The 20,872-nt window shown below is 35.5% G+C and overlaps 1 protein-coding gene across 4 annotated transcripts in view; it reads left to right on the top strand.

Annotated features, from left to right (window-relative positions):
• Positions 1–20,872, top strand: part of ARHGAP21 (Rho GTPase activating protein 21) — a 122,936-nt gene that overhangs the window by 65,955 nt on the left and 36,109 nt on the right. For all 4 annotated transcript variants that reach the window (XM_010581498.1, XM_010581668.1, XM_010581580.1 and 1 more), the window contains 3 exons: positions 6,191–6,283; positions 10,257–10,335; positions 15,495–15,549. In XM_010581498.1, coding sequence (XP_010579800.1) covers positions 6,191–6,283; positions 10,257–10,335; positions 15,495–15,549 — 227 coding nt within the window. The remainder of the gene's footprint in view (positions 1–6,190; positions 6,284–10,256; positions 10,336–15,494; positions 15,550–20,872) is intronic.

The following is a 20,872-nucleotide window of genomic DNA, read 5'->3' as shown; positions in this document are numbered from 1 at the left end:
GTTTTGTGATTTATATTAAATTAAATATCTTTTAATAAATGTAAGTTCTGCTGTACTTTCAGTGATCTCTTTTTGAGTAGCTTGGGAAATGATTAGCAGGTTTTTGATTCGGTAATCATTTGGAAGCATTTCTCTCACTGTATCTGTACATATGTCTTGTCCCTTTGCCTGAAAGGTGTCCCAAGAATCAGTGCCACTTGGCATTGTTGAATCAACAGAGTTCAAATGCCTTGGATATCCAAAAGCATATTTGTAGATCTTCATGTCCAAGAGGAATATTCCTTCCTCTTGAGTGAGAGAAAGATGTACATAAGAGCCTGTCTTAATTTAATAATTTGAGGTGTTTCATGGGGCTGGTGATTCTTTAGTATAAAAATGAAAGTCACACTTTTGCTGTCTGCTCAGCATGGGGCCAGGAGTGAAAATATTCTGCATAAGGTTAACAAAACTCTGTAGCCTTTATCCAGTTCCTGCGTTATGAGGATTTCTAGGCATGGTTCAGCTGCCCTGAGCAAAAATTTTTTTTTCCTCTAGGAAGAGAAGAAATGGCATGTATTTAAGCAGTAGGCTCTTAGGAGAGACTTTGTAAGAAAGTATGTATTACACTGTGTTCTGAAACACTTGCAGGTCTGTGCTCTGCAGGTCAAAAAGAAAGAAGAGCTATGTCAGCAATAGCACTTTGGTGTGGGTTTTTTTTGTTCTGCTTCTTTTGAGTTTTTTTTTTCCCTCTTCAAAATGTAAAGGTTCTTTGTCAGAGAGGTGTCCTTTCTGTAGTCTTTGTGACTCACATGTTTTTGTCTGTGTTTTATATCAGAAGGTTAATGACTACAGAGAAGTGATGTGCTTGCTGCTATCTTGTAGTGTGTTGGTGGATGTGATAATATTAACTTCTACCATGTTACTTTGTTTTCCAGACGAATCACAGAGCAGTATAGTAATGCTGTCTGGTCTGCAAAGAGTAGCTTAAAAGCTAACTCAAGCTTAACGCATTTGATATAATACTAGTTATGTTCCTTGTAGCAGCTGTATTCCAAACTAGCATTTTAGGGGTTTAAGCTAGAATTCGTACCTAGATAAAATTTAATTTTTACATCAAGTTTAGGGGAGTAAGGAGAAGTTTTGCTGTATGTGACCATATGACACCCCCCATGTAAGTCAGTTATAAATGTTAATTAACAACTCTTAATTCTACTGTTCTGTTTAAAAGTAGTGGAGTTTTTTTAATATTCACTTTTATCAGGGTGAAAGAGCGTATTAGAATTTTATTATTTTGCAAATCAGATTGTTGTGGTAGTGCACCATACTTACCTCTGCCATTCCTGGCATCTCAAACGTTTGTCAGGAAAGTTTACAATGGGAAACTTACTTTCCCCTGTCAGACTGTGAAGGTGGTATTGACTTTTAGTCTCAGCTAGTAGATCCAGGTAGTATAAAGGTTAGGTCATAAATTATTATAAATGTATGTATTATGAATAAAGTCTTTAATATTGTTTGACCTTAATTTGAACAACAGTTGAAACAAGATGCTACTCTTAATTTTGTAGATTCTCCTTTGATCTCACTGGTTATGGAAGGTAGCAGTTAGTATTTTTTGGTTGAAAATTGCTGATTAATTAGAAGATTTGCGTACAACTATGAAAAATTTATATATTGGCTAGGAAAAATCTTATTGCAATAAACTGCTTTTCTGTGTTTGTCTTGCATTTGATTTACAGGTGTTTGTGCTTCTTCAGACTACTTTTCTTAACTTTGGTTGTTCAGACCAAGGACCTCATTATAAAGACTCTGCGGATTCCTTACTTCCTTGTTTAAGCCAATGAATTTTTGCCTTGAGCCCTCTATATACTTGGTGACTCATTTTTATTTCCTTATTTCTGATGGTGCTGAATCTCTGAAGTAAAAGTTCAGACACCAGTTTGCCTTCTCTAAAGTTACATTTTTGTTTGAATAGCAGCACTTAAGGGAGTGGTGGCACTGCAGGGAATATTTAGTCATTCTGTTAGTAAAACTACATTACTGCCTGGACAATAACTTGAGTTTTAATTTATCCTGACTGGTGACCATTTACTCATGCTGGAGAATTTTGTATGCTTACAAGACTGATAAAGGAAAGAACAACTTTATGGACTGTTTTTTAGTTTCTGGTCAGCTAATTTGTGTACTTAGCAACTTCATATGCTTCTGTTTCTTTTACTGCCCTTATGTAAGACTGCACCTCTGTTTATAGCTATACTTGTGGAGAATTGAAGTAAATATGAAATATGTTTTGCAGAAGTTGTGCTTTACATCTGTGCTGCTTCCGTGCATGTATGAGTGTTCCTGGTAGCTCATCCTTTTGCCTGTTCTTTGTGTGTGCGTGATGTCTTGTTTTTCACTTGCAGTTGAAGATTTGGGAGAAATTGTCATCTTTGTTGGTAGCCTGCAATGTAATGCTCAGTTATAAAGTTGTTTATAAAAGTATGGAGAAGGAGGGAGGAGGCAAAGTAATATGCAGTAATGAGCACTGGAAAAGCACTGGCAAATAAGGCTACAAGTCTGACAGACTGGTAGTATGAGCTGCTTTACTGTTTGTTCTTTTATTGCCTTTTAAGGAGTTGCTGGCGTGCTCCAAAAAATTAGGCCTTTCAATATTAGAAGGGAAAATTGTGACACTATGTAGTGCAGCGCTGGAGAATTTAGTGTAAAAGTTCTACTGTGATAATCTGCTCTGGATGGGGAACTTTGGAAGGAGGGAAGTGTAGGCTCACATTTTTAATAGTATCTTGCTTTTGCCTGATGATTGGGTGCAGATGGGACCCAGTGGAGATTTAGGCACAATTAAATTGAAGTTTAATGATTGTTGAATTTTGAGACATGAGGTAAGTTATTAGATTATCCATTTTACTTGGAATTTATTTCTGTAATGATTGAGTGCACACCTACAAGATTTATTCTGCTTCAGTTGGTCTGAAGAAAGTATTGTATTGTTAGCTCCTACTGTCAGAAAATAGTGTTTAGCTTTGCTTGAGTTTCAAACTCAAAATATAAACATACACTTTGAGGCTATGTATTTGAGGAAGTTCATTTATATGTTACTGAAGGAAAAAAGTTCTGGTTCGTATCCAAGTATGTAAAACTCCAAGGAGGAATGAAGAGCATGTATTCATCTACCAAAGCTTGGGAGTCCTAGGTTTTCTTCTTGTCTTTACTTGTATTTGGATATTACTGAATTGTAAAATGAACCTGCAGATGTAAACAACACTTTAAACCTTTCATCCTAATTTTTGCCCCCAAATTGATCTTTATCTTTAGTGTGGTGGTTCACCTCTTTAAGAAGAATGACTGTTCAATATAGCTTCCTTCCGTATGTAGGACAAAGAACCAAGTTTAATGTGTAATCAGCTTTCTGAATTGGTCCATAAATTAGCTGTGAAAACCTGAAGTGATTGCCCATACTGTTGAAGAACCTCTGAGTGTAGCTGATGGGTCGGTTGGTCAGAAATCAGATGTTCAGGGAAGGTTTCAGTCTTTGGTCTCCATAAACTGGTACAGTTTTCCCCTCTAACTCAGATATGGTTAAAGGTGTTGTGTGTTGGATATTGAATGGGAGTAACCATATCTGCTTGACCTCTTGCTTTGTATGTTCAGGTACGGCCAAGGCATAAAGTAGCATTTGAGTGTTAAGCAAACTAGTAGTAGGCCACTAACATTTTTTTGATGAGCATTTTATAAAGGAAGCTGAGGTAGCCCCTTGGTGTTGAGTTATAAGTATCAGGTATTAAGTGTTATAAATTAAATGTGCCATGGAAGCTGCGTTATTTTGATTTGTGTTGTCACTTTTGGGATTGTATATTACTTAGTAAAAGATTAAGTGGCAACGCTGGGAAGGATGTTTGGTGGTCCTATAAAAGGTCATATTTTAACTTCACTTTTGTAAGTGGTTGAAGCAACTTTTTGTTCATGGCATCTGGGTAAATTCTTCTTAGAGCTTGTCTAAACTTGCTGAAATGTTACTGCCTCTTAAAGGACAGGACCCATCATGTGTTCAGTGTCTATTTAAATCAGCAGATTAAAAATGACAGATACTAGCTTTGTTTCACAAAGAGCATTTTGTATGTCTTGTAGCTATGTCCTGCTAATCAAATTTTAAAGTATTTGGGGACTGAGCTGCCAGCTGGAGTTTCTTGATTTATAATGCAGTTGCTTTGTATATAGTAGTTATCTGATTCTATCAAATCAATTTTTTGATTATTCTTTACCAATCTGGAGTTATTTTGAGAAGGCCATTTAGAGCCATATGAGTCAGCCATTTTGTTCAACTGTTTTGTGGTAAAATGGCAGGATACTGGGGGTTTGCAGAATGAAGGCATTAGGCTAAAACTTGTATTTGAAAAGCGTGAATCAGTCAGAGGGAAGTCTGGGTTTGTGCAATTCATTAAAATTCTTCAAATAATTCTTCAAATAATAAGCTTTTCCCATATGGAAACTGAACCAAAAAAAGGGTAAGGGGGGCACCTTATTTATATTCAATATATAATGCTGTGGCTTAGTAAGCATGGCCAGGTAGGATATTTAAAGCTGTGGCGAAAATACTTCCAAAAGCAGTGCCATTTGTGCCCAAGTCAAAGATTAGTCACTGAAGAAGTGATGAGAACCTAACACTGCAGTTTCAAGGAGTGTTTCTTTTATCAGCAGTGCCGGTTTCAAGCAATCCCTTTATTCTCTCCTGCTGTTCCTTCTTTTTCTGCAGTTTATGCCACTCTCTCTACTATGCCTGGTTTTCGTGGTAAACTGGAACCCAGACCCTGCTTATTTTCAGTCCATGTCAGTTCCCTGGGCTGGCTTATCATGTAGCCTCCAAAGGGTGGCATTTCCCCAGCTGAGTGTGTGGTACAGGGGTAGTAACTGGTGATAGGAGTTGGGAGGGACCAAGGCTATTAAAGCCATGGCTGGCACCATAAAAGCTTGTCTGGCTGTAACCTTTGAGGTTCCGCTGCCGGTTCTGTGAGTGCTCATGTTTTGCACCAGGTGGACAGGGGTGTTAGGAGAGACCGCTAACGCTGTAGAACACATTAAGTTCAGTGCAGTCTTCTGGCAGACTGGAAATAAAATTGCAAGTTTTATTTTTGGGTGGGTTTTTTGTTTGTTTTGGGGGGATTTTTTTTTTTTTTTTAGCTCACTGGCATAGAAGTTACGCTAGTGAAGCTGTATAGATGCTGTAAAATGGCTTACTCCAGCTACATACAGATGTAGCTCAGGACAGGATCGCTGTATTCTAGCCTGCAGTATAACTGGAGATTTTTGTCTTGCAGTTCTGTTTGTGTGTGGGTTTTTTGGTTTGTTTTTATTTGTTTGTCTTTTGTTTTACTGCCATCCCGTGTACCCCCCCGATGTTCGGAAGCAGTGGGTACTTCAACTAAGAATTACTTAGATTTGGTGTCATGCATGTAAAAGCACAAAGTACCTTTGTTTCTGGAAGCATAGAAATTAAGTGTGTACTGAGAAGGCAAGAAGGTGTTATGTTTTCTAACTACTTTAGATTAACTTCTACATTGTGTATATATGGATATGTACAGCACATGCAAACGTTATAATTTATTCTGAATTATGCATTTTCTTTTGACTTTTGATAAATCTTCAAGAAAACTTTAGACTTCATCTTGAAACTTTCATCTGAAAAACAGTTAGAAAATCAGTGTTACAGTTCCATGAGGACTATAAATCAACGTTACGGTTTTTTCCTTTTAAGGAAAGATTTTAAAATTTTATTTTTCAGTTTGCACTACTAATTCTTACTCAGTTTGTCTGGCTTTATCTTATGCCAGATAGCAATCTAGGAGAGGAAGGGATAATTCTTACTGAATAGTGTAGGCATCAGCATGAGGATGATGTAGGAATGAAATGATGAAATGAACTTGAAAAATACCATGTACTGGGACATAGTTGCAAGTTCTAAGTTTGAGATACATCTCTCTTCCCAACCCCCTCCCCTTTCTTTATTTCCTAGACACCTAAAAGATCTTTAGTGTAGCTAAAGAAAATGCTGTCTTTGGGACTCCTAGTCTCTCTACCTTCCCTTACCCCAAATTGAACTTGAGTATTTAATGTAATGATGAACGTGGCAGGATTACATTTCAAAATAATTCTTAAAGTAAAAACATAGTAATGCAGTATAATTAAATGCTATTAAGAAATATTCTTTCTTCCTCAGGAAAACAAAGGAATAGACTGGAGCCAATGGATACCATATTTGTTAAACAAGTTAAAGAGGGTGGACCTGCTTTTGAAGCTGGACTGTGCACAGGTACTGTTCTTCTATAACACTGATAGCGTGTTTGTGTATGTGATGTAAAATATATATGATTTATGCTTCTACATATATTCTATCTTCCATTTAAAACTTGTTCTTTCATTTGGAAGTTTGAAACCTCTCTTTTAAATAGTCCCCTAGTGTTTTTCATCTCAAAAGCACTGTTGTGTTCTCTCAGGAAGTGCTATATAAAATATATTAAGGCATTAAAGTCTTTTTGGTTTATTATCTTTAGAAAAGAACAAGTATATGATAAAAATAGGTGAGGAAAATGACACCTGTAAGCTCCTATTTCTTTTGCTTTCTGACAAATTGGTAATCTCAAAACACTCAGGTTTTTGTCCTTTAAACTAAGTTATTCTACCTTTAAATGAAATGGGAGCAATCCAAGTCTCTCTCTTCTTATCAAATTTTGTTCAGTAGTTTGATTTAATCAAACTGGAAAGAAGAAAACATATTTTCTGTGAAGTGCCACGTACTTTGTCACACCTTTACTTAAGTGTCGAAGGAAAAAGAAAAGCTATGTTAGAATGGGAAGTCTTACGAGTGATAAAACAATAAGTTACATAGATGGATACCAATACAAATGCAGGTTTCTGTTCTTAAAAAAAAATATGGCAAAACTTATGTTCTATAAAAAGATTGTGTTTGTGTTGATATTGGGATGTTGATGTTTTCTTTTGAAAACAGTTATGTATATGCATTCAACTGGAATAGAATAATTTTTGTATGTTTCTTCCTAAAGAAAAACAAAGATTCTAGGATGATCAGCAATTTAAAAACAGTACTAGATCCTACTTGTACAGCATAAAACATTTCTCTTTTTTAACTTCTCCTTAAGTAGTTATTTAGGGAAGGGCTACTTTGGCATTATTTTAATGCTATTGTATAAAGAAATGTTTTGGCTTGATAAAGTGCAGCATATGTTGAAGTTGTACAGAGGAGCCATGTTAATTTCTACTCTGTTCAGTGTTTGCCAAATTGAAAGAGATGAAATCTTCAGAGAATATTTTATTTTTAGGCATAGAAGAGATCTTTAGGAGCTCAGAATATAGAACAGAAAATAAATGAGAAAATAAATTTTTAAATTACCAGAATATTATTCTTAAACACACTGCTGATAGCAGTTATATCTAATTAGGTCATGCCACTATTTCTTGTTTAAAACTTTGGAGTGAAATATATTACTATATCTCTATCTTGAAATTATATTATAAAACACTCAGAAATTGGTCAGCCAGGTAGGTTGCTTAACCTCTGATAGAGACAATGTATGCATTTCTTATTTTTTGTAGAATAAACTGGGGTTTTTGTGTTTGTTTTTTTTGTTTGTTTGGTTGTTTTTTTTTAATTCAACTTGGCTTTGTTTCATGGTCACGCTAATGGAAAGAAAATACTCAAAAATCTCATATGAGTTTAGGTAGCTATGTTTGTCAATTCTTATTTCACTGGTGCAGGGTCCTTTGTAATCCTGAAAGTCTCAACACAAGCTTCATTACCCAGAATCAGTGAGCTCTGTTTCAGGAGCTTACCTGGCTGCTACTTACTGGAAAGCTTGCAATACTCTTGCAAATTTGAGGAATAGGTTAAAATGTCTGAAACGTAAGACAATTCATTCCGAGTATATTTGAATACTCCTGTAAGATTATCTTTTGTTAGAGTTAGATCATACTTCCCATATTTAACCTCTGAGGCATTTCATTAAAAAAGAACATATCTGTGAGTTCCAAACATAAATGTTAGAAAAATTGAAATACAGACAGCCAAAACAGACCCACATTTCCCATGTCTTGATCTTCATGCTGCCATTTATGTATATGCAAGAATATAAAGAACTAAAATATGTGTGCAAAGGCAGATGGTTTAAGTGCATTCAGCTTAATTTCTAGTTTGATCAAAGATACTTAATGGGCCACCAGATTGACAGAGAGCGATTAGAAAAAGCCTTCATGCTTCTATATCCTTTTTTGCACTACAGGCACTGCCCTCCCCCTTTATATGTACCTGAAACTGAGCAAAGTTGTATTTTGTAGTTGCTCACACCCGCTTCTCTCATGTAACCAGTTCTGCAGCGTGTCCCACCTGAGGTTTTTGGCAGGTTCATTGGATGCATGCTTCAAGTAGATTTGTTTCACTGCTATGTATAACCTAGTCTGTTTCTTTGAAAAATAAAAACTGGGAAAGAATAGATAAGATGATATGACTTACTTTAAAAATATTCCTTATTACAGTTTTTAGTGGGAATACTGAGTAAAGATCTACATCTGTGGACAAGTTCTGAAACAGCCTGGAAAAAAGCTAGTTTTAAGTTCCAGGGAAGGATCTGGTGTGTTCTTAGGAAGTCTTGCCATACGACCTAGCAGGACAGGGTTCACAGCTTGTAAATTAAGAACATTTTTTGACACAAACTACAGTATTTCTTTTTCCTGCAACTTTCTGAAAGGATTGATATTGGTGTGATACTGAGCATTTCAAAATTAACTTTGTTTTCATGAAAGTCCAGTTTCTCAGCCTAATTACTTAAGTTGTCTGTGTGTAGGCAACAGTGGGATAGGGTTTGCCATCCGTTGCAGGTGCCTATCAGTCATGTGGATTGCTAGCAGCCATTAAATGTTGGCATCAACCTTTCTTTCATTGCTTAGGAAGCAAGAGACAAAACTCTGAGAGCTCTTTCAGGTGAGGAGAAAGGTGATAACCAGCTGTTAAAAGGGCATATGTAAACTTGAAAATCTCTCACAAATTTATTTGCATGATGTTACATTGTGTGTGCAGGCCAAATTAAAAACAGTCAGCAGATCCATGTGGTTTGGTAAGTCTGGAAATCTGGGGTCCATACAGGGAACCTCCACAGAGCACGAGCATTTAGAGCATTATTGCCACCAAGTCAGGCTGAGTATTCAGAGTGAGCAGCTTTTTTCCTTGTTTTGATTTGGTCATGCCAGAAACACAAAAAGGGCTTTCAGTTTCTAAAGCAGTGTTGAAAAAGCCGTTCTGTTTGGCTCACTTTGCATGAGTCCTTCCTTTCAGTTCTTCTTTCTCCAGCAGCTTTCCAAAGTTCCCTACCTGTAATCTTTTAGACCATTTTCTCCTCATTAGTAAATTCAAGATAGGTTTCTGCTCTTCTGATCAGAGATGACGTAAATACCGTTTTTGGCGAAGGAATGGGATGGGGTTTTCATTAAAGCTGAAAATAGCTCCACGTTATATATTCGCCACTTAATTTATGAGACTATATGGAGCTCTTAATGAGGAAGGTGCAACAAACTATTTGGAGAAATCTGATAAAAGTGATGTTAGGTCTAAAGATATATCTATATGGATAAGAAATAACCCATTATGCTGTCCAGGATGCATTGAAGAGATGCTAATGTCTTGGAAACAACCCAGATTATTCTGACGAAGGAGGAAACTGGAGCCTTTCAAAATATTCGTTCTTTATTTCTCAGAAGGAAGAAGTACAAAATTGCAGTATTTGCTGCTATTAAAGGAGATGTGTACAGCAAAACCTGGCAATGTTCTGAGTTAAAGTTTGGTTTTGTTTGAGGTTAAGCACTGGAATGCAATGTCTACTTATAATTTGCTTAAGAATTGGGCAGAGTTGTCAGTCTGTGTTACCATACATCAAAAGCTTTATTTTGAGGATGGGATGCTTAAGTGAGCCTCTGGTGTAGCTGACACCTGTGGTTTTCTTTCTGTGAGTTTCTAGGTGATTCATTTGGAAGCTTAGAATAAGATAAAACATCTGAAAATGTTCGGAGAAAAGAGTAGAACTTGGCATCCTGTATATGGTTACATGTAGCTGCATTGTGCATCTTGTATTTTCTTCTTTTTTTCATTTTTAAAGAAGGCTAACTTTGAATTTAACATATTGGTGATCTTGATTATTGTGGGATACAGAAGGACAAAATAAAAATGATCAAAAAATGTCTAGACAAATTAATTTAAGGTATAACTTTTCTCTTTACAGGTGACAGAATTATAAAAGTCAATGGAGAAAGTGTTATTGGGAAGACATATTCTCAAGTTATTGCTTTAATACAGAACAGGTGAGATACTAGTATTTAATTATGTGCCACAATTACTTTTTGTATACTAAGCAGGAAATGACCACTTACGGTGGTTCTGAAGAAGTCATCATATTTTTAAGTTTTCCTTAATACACACTCAGTTTTACTATTTCTGCTTTCGTATATTTACCGAATGTTGAGAAAGGTTTGAGAATGTGTGTGCTGAATTGTGCCACAGTCCTTTTATGTCAGTGCTTGTCCCTCGTTAGCAAATCACACTGAGTGTTATAAAGGAAGGTTGTCTGAACTTAAAATAGGCAGATTAGGTATATGTACAGCACGCATATATGTGTCAATTTAAAAAGCAAATCAGAAAAATCTGCCTTGCTTATGAGATCTGATAACTAGAAATCAGCGTATCTGGTAAAGGAAAAATTTTATGATTTGCAGGTGCACACCTGCAAAACATCTGCAGTACGTCTTGGCTTTCCTCTATTTTGCAGCAAGTTATGAACCTTGCACAGAGTTGAGGAAATGATAATATTTACTGCTCCTGCAACTCAGAAGGGCTTGTTAAATCATGTCCATACATGAATCTAGATACTTGTTTTCATGTCTCGTATCTGCCTCCATTTTTACAGTTTTCTTGGTGTCAATTTCTGTTCTAATAGCAACAAGTTTCCAATATAATAATGAATTATGTGGAAAAAAGATGTGTTACGAGCAGCATGGAAGAATGTTTTCCAAATACATCTCACATGTCACATTCTATTTTTAGTGAATCTTCACGTGTTAAGACTTAGTAATGCTTACAGTTAGAAGTAGGAAAAATAAATCCTGATCTTCCTATTTCAGTGCAGTCTTTCTTCAAGGTTTCATTTAACATACATACATCCCAGGGGCTTGCCCTTTTTTTTTTTTTTTTTTTTGAACAACAAAACTCTGTGTTCAAAGGTATGACAGGCAAGGTAGACTGACATGCATTTTGTGTCAGTACTTTCTGTACAAGAGCTGGAAGGATGGAATCTATCTTTTTTTATAGCCTTTACTGGAGGTAACACTAGCCATGTATCGTTTTTTCATCTTGTATTTGTACAGACAGCAATATTGTACAATAGCGTATGCCCAAGAGACAGGACATTACATGCCCAACAGGTACATCAGTCAATTAAATCTCTTATCTTAATGCAAAAAAGAGAGACCAGTCACATTTTCCAGTAGCCTACGCAGTCAGAGGTTCTTAACTCTAGGTCTGCCTGTGAATAAAGTTTTATTTTCAGCCCCGTGAGTGTAGGTAGTGAACTATCCCAGCAGTATGCAACCTCAGTCCACTGTGGATAAACCAGGGACACCTGAACAAGGCCTTATCAGTGATTATCTAGTGCAACCAGGAATGGTATAGCGCAATGCTGCATCTGTCCCCCTAATTTCCATGAGCGCAGAGAACATGAAGGGATGCTATTGTTAGTTAAGAGAGGAGAACAATTTGTTGTCTTGAGCCAGATGTATACATCACAGAAGATCATAACAAAAGATCATGTGTATCCTTGAGTGGTTTATACAGAAAATATAACCATCAGGAAGTCTGCAGCTGAACCTCTTAAGATAAACAGATAAATATTAGTTCTGATACATAAAGAGAGCTCAGACTCCAGATCAGGTGTATCTTCCTTGTAGTTTACAGGCAATGCTTTTCATGTGACTAAAGAATGAATTCTTAATTCTTTGCTTGAAAACAGTGTTTTTGAACTCAGAGCAGTTTGTTCTGCACAGGAAGTATTTTATTTCTTGTGCTGCCATTTCATGGCAAGTAAAATTATGGTGAATGCTTCTTGCTTTAGCATGGTATTCTTGCATCAACGTAGCCATCCTGGGTCAGACTGATGGTCTGTTTATGTCAGTATCCTCTCTGATAATATCCAGTAATGGATTCTTAGGAGAGGGCAGTGAAAATGCTGAAACTGTAGAGTGATATTTGGTCAGATAGTACTAGCCTGTTTTTCAGAAATCCTTGGTTTAGGAACTTGCTGAACTAAAGGTTTTATCTGCATCACTTCATTTAATAGTTCTTGATAGGTTAGTCTTGCACAAGTTCACTTTTGAATGTACTTAAACTCTTCATGTTAAAAGTACCCAGTGACACAGTTCTTGCTCTGTTTTGTGTCTTAGCTAATCTTTCGTTCAGCACACCTTAGTTTCTTTAGTAGGCTTTGTGCAAGCAGCTTGCTGAAAGGCCTTTTGAAAGGCTGATTTTTCAGTTGAAATCTCCTTTGTTCATTACTATGGTCAGTTTCATTTATAGTCTCAGTATGTTATGTGATGGTCTTCTAGACATTTTAATTACTGTATTTTTAATTACCTTCAAACTTATTACTTTGGTCCATTAACAATTTATTCTCATCTGTTTATGTAATCAACTTGGAGATATGTTGATTATTAATGTAAACTCCATAAACTATTTATGGTTCTAAATAAAACAAGAAACAGATTCTGATTCCCAACTTCTTTTTTTCTTTTTCTTTTCTTTTTTTTTTTTTTTAAACTGTGGGGAATTTGAGTGATTAAGTCTATTCCACTTGTTTCTCTTTGCAAATTCTTCTTGGAGGTGTTGGGATTACTCAAAAATGTACAGAGTTTAGCTACTGAATCTGTTTCATTAATACAAAATAATACATCAAAAGATAGTGTTTGTGATTAGTGCTTGAGTTTGATGACCGAGTCAATAAACTTTAAATTTAATTCTCAAAATGTGTAATGTAGGTGATTTGCATGATAGATACCTGAGAATTCACAATACTGTGTCTAATATTTTTGTGTAAACTGCCATTTTCTGTGTGGTGGTTCTTACTAACACTAGTTCATAATTTGCATGCACGTTATATAGTACAATACACCAAAAGTATTTCTTAATACTTTTTGGTTTTGATATGAAAATTGAAAAACATTGAGACCATTTTACAAAATATGAAGTAGGAAGATCCAAATTGTCTCCAGGAGGTTCTGCAAGCAAACTGGAATAGAATAGTGAAGTAGTTATTTGAATGGTATATAAAATATTGCTCCTGAATGGAACCCTTTCCTCTTTTGGATGGCTACTAAAAAAGGTGTTAGACTGTGTAAAAGGGTTTAATAGGTTTCTTTAAAAAACAAACAAACAAAAAAACAAAACCAAAAAAACCGAACCCAAACCAAAATGCACAAAATATTTGTGTAAGAGAGTAGTTTGTTCTCTGTCAAATTATAGTTCCTTATATAAAAAGTACTTGAAGAGGAGCAATGCAATTTATCATATTTTTGACTTCAAAAGTCTTCATCCTGCAAATAAGCATTGATTGTTTTCAAATGGTAAGTTGCCTAACAGAATTTACACATACATGCTACCCACATGTAGAAATGAAATCTGAACATGTCATTGGAAATGCTGCAAGCTATGGTATCTCTTTCTTATTTTCTTTTTGTTTTACTACTGATAAATAGTTTAATATCCATACAAAGGAGTTTAGGCAAAAGTCAGCTCCTGATGACGCTGCTTTTCAAGAATCATTTAAAATAGTTTTGCTGTTTATGCATTCAGTCAAAATGGAAAATGCTATTGTAAGTGCACATTTAAAAAGTCAATACTTCTGTGTTTCTTAAAATTCGATATTCTGAAAAATCCTGAAAAGGCTTTTGAAGACTTATTTTTTCCTAGCTGTGTGTAGACTTAAAAAGAAAAACCTAAATCTATCATTGCTGATATTTGGTTTTAAAACTAAAGTAATTTATGCTGCTTGGAGAATGCTTTTCTCCAAAATGAATAATGGTTTAAGAAGATTGTGAAACCGAATACCCTTACTCTGCTATTTTGGAATGCAGCCTTATGTCTGCGGTTGCTAACAAATGGAAAAGGAACCACAAAATAAAAACATTTTTCATATAAGAAAGCATAATAAATCACACGTTACATGTTTGAGAAGATGACTTTCCTTTCTGCAGAAATAAGAAATGGAGGTCCTTCTCGGTGCTTTTGTAGACTGTTCTGTGTTGCCCTGAAGTTGGTGGCCAGTCTCAGTGATTGTTTTGTCTTTTCTCAGCAAATGCATTGTACTGACCAGTACAGATAAGCTAATTTCTAGTCTGATGTATTCAGTTAGGTTGTATGCTTTTTCTTCTTGTGCTGGTATTTAGTCAATCTGTTTACATGTCATAAGAAGAAAGGATATTTAACATGAGATTTCTAAATGTCATAATCTCTTCATTTTCTGTTTTTTGAGCCTAGTTTAAGTAGTCTGTACAAGCAATCTCTTCTGTAGCCCTTCCACTGTACCTGGTCCATCCATTTAATGAATGTGAACAGAGTATCTCAGATGAGATAATGAATTCAGCTGTTCTGTATGCAATGTTACAAGGATATACTTCTCTCTTGCTTGTGAAAATATTTTCTTCTGGTAGAAACAAACTGTGGGTTTCTTCTGTTTTACAGTATTTCACTCTGGGTAACTGATACATTGTACATTTGGCGTCCTGACTTTGCCTGTATTTAAATTACATTGATTGAACTATCTGGATTCCTGGATCTTTATGCTGCTGCTGCTTTTGGTTTCAGCAATTCAGACTGACAAACTCAGCACTTATAAATAGCAAGCGTTTTTCATCCATGTTTCAGATGTCTTCTGACTGACTAAATATGTCTTAAGTTGATTCTGCTAGGAGATGATTGGAGCAGAAAGGTGTAAGTCAGTGCTTGCCTTGCTATTGCCCCACTTTTCACATGATGATGTGGTTGTGACATTTCCCCAGCAATTTCAAAGAGTGCTAACAGACTTTAGTTTTAAATGGAAAAAAGAGAGAAGTTTTAACTTGTGTTCACACATTTGCCACCTTGTTTTGTCTGAGAAGCTTGAAACTAATGTACCTTAGGACTTGGGGGGGGAGGGGGAGAAACAAAACTGACAAAAACAGTGTGTTAGCTTAATGCACTGGTTTTGCTGAGAACACAGATGTACCCTTCAGTCAGATTTCTGTTCTACTCTTATTTGCTAAGGCTCTAATGGAAATCAGCGTTTATTTCTGTTGTGTAGAGTAATTTGACAAAATAGCTGAGCGTGGGAGTTTTTGAAGGGTTTTGGTCTATGGAAGTTAATGGATCATCTTTGTAACAAGAATTGAAAATCTTTTCCAAAAGTTCACGTGTGGTGTTTTTTTTCTATTTGTTTCAGTGACAGCATATTGGAACTTAGTGTTATGCCAAAAGATGAGGACATCCTTCAATTGGTATGTTTATGAAGCTTGTATTCAGACAGTATGTTGACTAAAGAAAAATGTCTTGCTGTTGGTTACAAAGTCTTTGAACTGTGCTACCAGCAAATAAAGAGTTAACATTTATCTCTGTCACTCCTTAGATATTTTCCTACTTGCTTGCCATCCCTGAAATTTCAGAGGAATCCAAATATAGGCGAGAATACCTTCTTCTTCTTCTAAAAAAAAATAATCTTAGAATAGTGTTTGTATTTTTATTATATTTTGGATTAGTTTCCTTATGTTACAATTTATGAATTGGATTGCTTTCTTTAACCAGCTTGTCTAGGGAAGTTGGGAATCATTACTAAATTTGAATTTAAAAACTAGCATATGGTGCTTAAAATGAGCTTTTGTTAATAACTCATTAATTGTCAGTGGATTTCCAGGAAAGGAGCAAGGTGATGAATGTGCTGAAGGTTATTACCGAATTTTTTAATTGTAACTGCTATAAATATTTTGTTACACTAGTGCCTATATGTTCTTAATTTGAACTGAGGTCCTGCATATATATAGTGACATAATTCATCTCCCATTTAGTGTCTCTAAGTCCAGAAGAGGTATGAATAAAATATGATATGTAAGTGTGTATTGTGAAGAATTAGAAAAACACCTAATGTATTGGTATACTCTAGTTTAGCTTTAATTGGAACTAGAGGAAAGGAGAAAACAACAAGCAGGGTAGACTTTCTGCTTAGTAGTTGGAAAATTTTATTTTCTAATCCACACAGAAATAGCAAGACTTGACTTTAACAGTTAAGAAAAACCTGTAGGTTTCAGTAGCTGTTTTCCAGTATTAAAGGACAAATTAATGGGTAAAGAAAAAAAAACCCAAGAAACTCTGTTTTCAGCTGAAGGTGAAGTTAGAGGCTAACATAGGAACTCAGCCAGTTAGGCCAACAAGCCAGGATTGTTAGAATAGAAGTGATATTTTGAGAACATTTGATAAAGAAGTATTTCAGTAATACAGCACAGAAAATGTTGGGGGCAGGGTATGAGTTTTGATTGCATGAATAAGTGGGAGGGAAAAGCTGGGGGTTTTTTTCTTTTTTCTTTTTTTTTTTTTAATTGGAACTGTTATTATGTAGAAATGCAGGAATACTTCTAATTTTTAAATTATCTGAATGGCTATATGCATCTAATGCAGTCTTGTAGTCATAACAGTCTAAGGATCTGGGCAAGGCAAGATTTGTAGGTTTAAAGTTAAACCTTGTATTTGGCTGAAGGAGAAGCTCTTAAGCACATCTTCCTTCTGATGAAACATGAAGTGCAAGCTTCAGGTGAAGTATAGATGAAAAACAATTGATTGGAATTTAACTTGTTATATCAACGAGTGAAATAATGAGGGCAGAGGAAGACAGACAGACAATTGATGCCTTTGGGCTAGAGAAGGATATTAGTAAAAAGAAAATAAGGTCATCCTGGAGAAGGTTGAGGGGTAAAGGAAAGAGAAAAAATATCTGCCTGTGGGAGTTCCAGAAAAAAAATGGAGACATGTATGGGAATAATTTCCAGGTGTCATTAAAAAAAAGTTTATTTTGAGTTGTAAGATGAGGTAGAGCTGTGAATTTTGTATGCAAGGTTCCTCTTCTGAAGATAGAACAAGGATTAGGTTTGAGAGGTGGAGTCGTCATTTTGCAAAAAGTGCTTTGCATTGCCTCTATAGCTTGTATGAGTTCCTTCTAACAGTCATTTGCTGTTGAATTGTGTTGGTACATGAATATGATACAACATGGAGGAATTCATGCTCCTGTTTGCTATGGTGCTTTTGTTTGGGTAAAAGTGGGCTTGTCTTGAGGACTATCAGTTCCACATGTCTCTTCATGGCTTTTCTCTGGAAGATGCTGTGTTTTCTATAGTCCACATGTACTCAGGCAATTTTTCCTACTGGAAAAGACTTCTGATAGCTGCAGTTTGTTCATGCAGTTCTGTCACAGTCTGCATTTTAGTATGTATGTTTTCAGGTGTCAGTCTTTGATGGCAGAGTTGCAACATGTGATGATACAGATGATAAAAATGAGTTGCATCATACAACAGAAGTCACCAGTCATGGCCTGTAGTTTTCTCCCTTTTAGACCACCACAGAGGAGGAAAAATCTTACCGCTTCTAAAATAACAATTAGCAGTCTTTTGAGACACAGTGCACCACTATGTAACTTCAGTCAAATGAAAAATCTGTGCAATTCCTCTGAAGATGGTGATGATTAATCTTCAGCCTTCAGATGTTAGGATCTACCGTTCTCATGACAAGATTTGGTGGAGAACTTTGCTCTACTCAAAGCTGAATACTCATGTTTGAAATATTTTCAGAGCAACAGCATAGAATGTTATTCCTTTCACTTCCTGTAAAAAGACAGTAACTTTTTGCTTTCAGCTGAGAAACTGCATACTTTTTTGTTTGTTTTTTTTTCTGTTTTTATCTTTGTGATTAATGCTGTGGATCTTGTCTAAAGAAAATATAAACCTCAGAGTGAATTCCCTGAATGAAACACAGCTCATATAAGTAAGTGATAACAATAATCTCTGTAGTGGTAGTGTCAGTATAAGTGCAAAGTGAACAATAAATGGTAAGGTACAGTGCCCTTAGAAGAAAAACTTGCACTTTTGTCACTGAAGTTGTGTTACGTAAGTTACTATAGTATGTTAAAGAATTTAGTTGTTTTCTTTGACATATATTTCATAAATTTCACTGTAAGTATCTTCAGATGGTACCACTTGTAAACTGTTGATGTTAAATACTGGTATGCTGTAAAAATAGAAGAACTCAAAGCACTACTGGGTATTGTAGTAGGAGATAATGAAAGGTTTATCTAGTGCAATGAAAATGAAGTAGTTTCATTATATAGAGAAATTATGCTGATTGTGGTAAGTTTTATAGTACTTGGCAGTCTACTCCATGAGTTGATGACTGATTGCTAGGTTAACTACATAAATAACACAGTTGCTTGTTTCTATCCTTAGTTTGCTATTTATAAACCTTGAATTTAGTCTTCAGAAATACCCATATATGTCTGTGAACCTCTTGGTATATTAAAATTCCTGAAAACAGGGCTTTAAATCTGTTCATCAGTAGTAACAACGAAGTGGTCCAATCCACAGGTCATCGCCTTCTGTGGCATGTGCACACTGCTTACTTAGAAGGGAATTACGTGTGAAATCCTGCCTTTAGTGAAGTCAGTCATGTTTGTTCACTGGTGTGATCTTGGAAATGTCACTTTGGGGATGGGGGAAAGAATATTTAAAACATCTCTATCCATGACAGAAACTTGAACTCTTGACAACTACGAATGTGCTGTTTTTTTCACGCTCCTCCTCAAATTTGAGATTAGTTTACTTAAAATAATCTCTTTTGATGATTTTGAACCATTTGTAGGTATGTAGCCATTTTGAGACCAGGAGGAGAAGGATTATTATTATTACTATATTATACTCTCTTCAGTCTTTCAAATTTGAGGTATCTTTATACAATTTCTGTAGCATTCTCAACCTTTTTTGACAGAATTTTGGCATCTTGTAGGTTTTAGTACCACTGACTTCATACGAATGGGAAGACACATTTAGGTCGACTACAAATAGTTCCTTTTCTCAAGCGTATTTAATGGATTTGTTGCTGTTTTGTAGCCTTTGGATAACAAATTTAATACTAAAAAGTTGTTCAAATTGTGACACTTTCAGTCGTTCAAAAGCTTTTTGTGCTACACAGGAAATACTGAATGTAAAGGTGGTCCCTAGAGAGAGAAAATAGAAATAGCTAAGCCCACTTAACAGGCCAGCCTTATTTTGACTCTTGTCACTAGACTTTGTAGCGTCTAACATGTATGTGTTAGGGTTTCCTTAGTATACAGGATTTTTGGACCATTTTTTCGAGGCATGTTCATGTTGTAATTTGCTTGTTTGCTAACTGTTCCTTGTGTATGTAAAGAATAATACAGTTTACAAGTCACTGAATTTCTAAGTATCAGGCACTTGAAAAATATCACTCTTAAAAATTGCATCTTTAATATGATCTACATTGGAGCTGTTCATTTGGAAGGTTATTTGTAATGTAGCATATTAATGTTTATATATAGGGTTTATTAATGTAAATATGTGTAGATACTAATTTGTAAATATGTGTATCTACTTTGTGTATGTGTATATAAAGACACACGCTATAGGTAAGTTATCCTGATTTTTCGTCTTTCATTTTCTGGCACTTCCCTCACTACCCACTCAAAAGTTCATCTTTCCCAACTTTTATCCTATCTTCAACAGTTGCAATTCAAATAAGTTTTAAAAAATCATTTCATCATAAGAATTGCCCCAAAAGGTAGCCAGGTACTTCTAGTCCTAGGTGTTGTCACCATTAAGTTTTAGTAGCATACAGATCTGTTAAAACATGCTTTAGTGTTCCAGAAAGATCTCTGTAGTTCCATTTACAAAAAGATTTTATTTGGTATTCTGTGAATAACGGTAAATGTGGAAATGAAAGGGGGCTGTTTACTACTACATGTGTTTGGTATGCTTAGTTCCCTCTTGCATATCTTTTAACTTACATCTTAATCTGTCCTTAAAATTACAGACCATTGAAACTGCATATTGATAACTGAAAGTTGACCACACTTGAACAGAAATGTTTCTCTTGTCATAGATAAAAGGGGAACAAAAAAATCCTAGATGGGAATGACCAGGAAAGCGAGTGGTAGTCAATTGAAGCATATTTTTTCTTTTTTTCATCTTTCTAGTCAGGTGATATAGAATTTTTCAGTATATTGGGAGATCTGGGCAGAAAAGAAGTTTGCTGCTTTGTCATTTCTGATACTTAGAATTTTTGTGGAATTTGGCAGCTCTCAAGGCCTTTGTAGTACCCTGAAATTGCCAGTGATGAACACATATTAAAAAAAAAAAAAAAAAAAGAAAAATAACATCAAAAGGAAATTTATTCTAGAGTTTTATATGCTCCAGTAACCTCATGCCTCTGACTACAGGTCTGCCCACAGTCAACTTTTAACAATATTGTCTTGGGTTTTTTTTCCTGAGACCATCCAGTTACATCAGAGCTACTGGAGCAGCATGGCTGTTTCATTGGCAAACTGTGAAATATTTTCATTTGCTTTTCTTTTAATAAATAGAGATATTTTCATAAGTAGCTGTATTCAGCCCAGAGTCTTGGAGCATTTGTTTACTTTTGGATTTTGTACTGATGCAGTTACTAATGTGTGTAGAGGTTAATATTAAAGCTCTGGCAGCAAGTACAGTGGAAGGAGGGGTGTGGTGTGAAGACGTAGTGACCTAGAAGAAGAGACTTAAACTTGTTATC

The sequence above is a fragment of the Haliaeetus leucocephalus genome, unplaced genomic scaffold (genome assembly GCF_000737465.1).
Source record: "Haliaeetus leucocephalus isolate CR32 unplaced genomic scaffold, Haliaeetus_leucocephalus-4.0 Scaffold0, whole genome shotgun sequence".
NCBI lineage: Eukaryota > Metazoa > Chordata > Aves > Accipitriformes > Accipitridae > Haliaeetus > Haliaeetus leucocephalus.
This window is presented reverse-complemented; position numbering and strand designations above follow the sequence as displayed.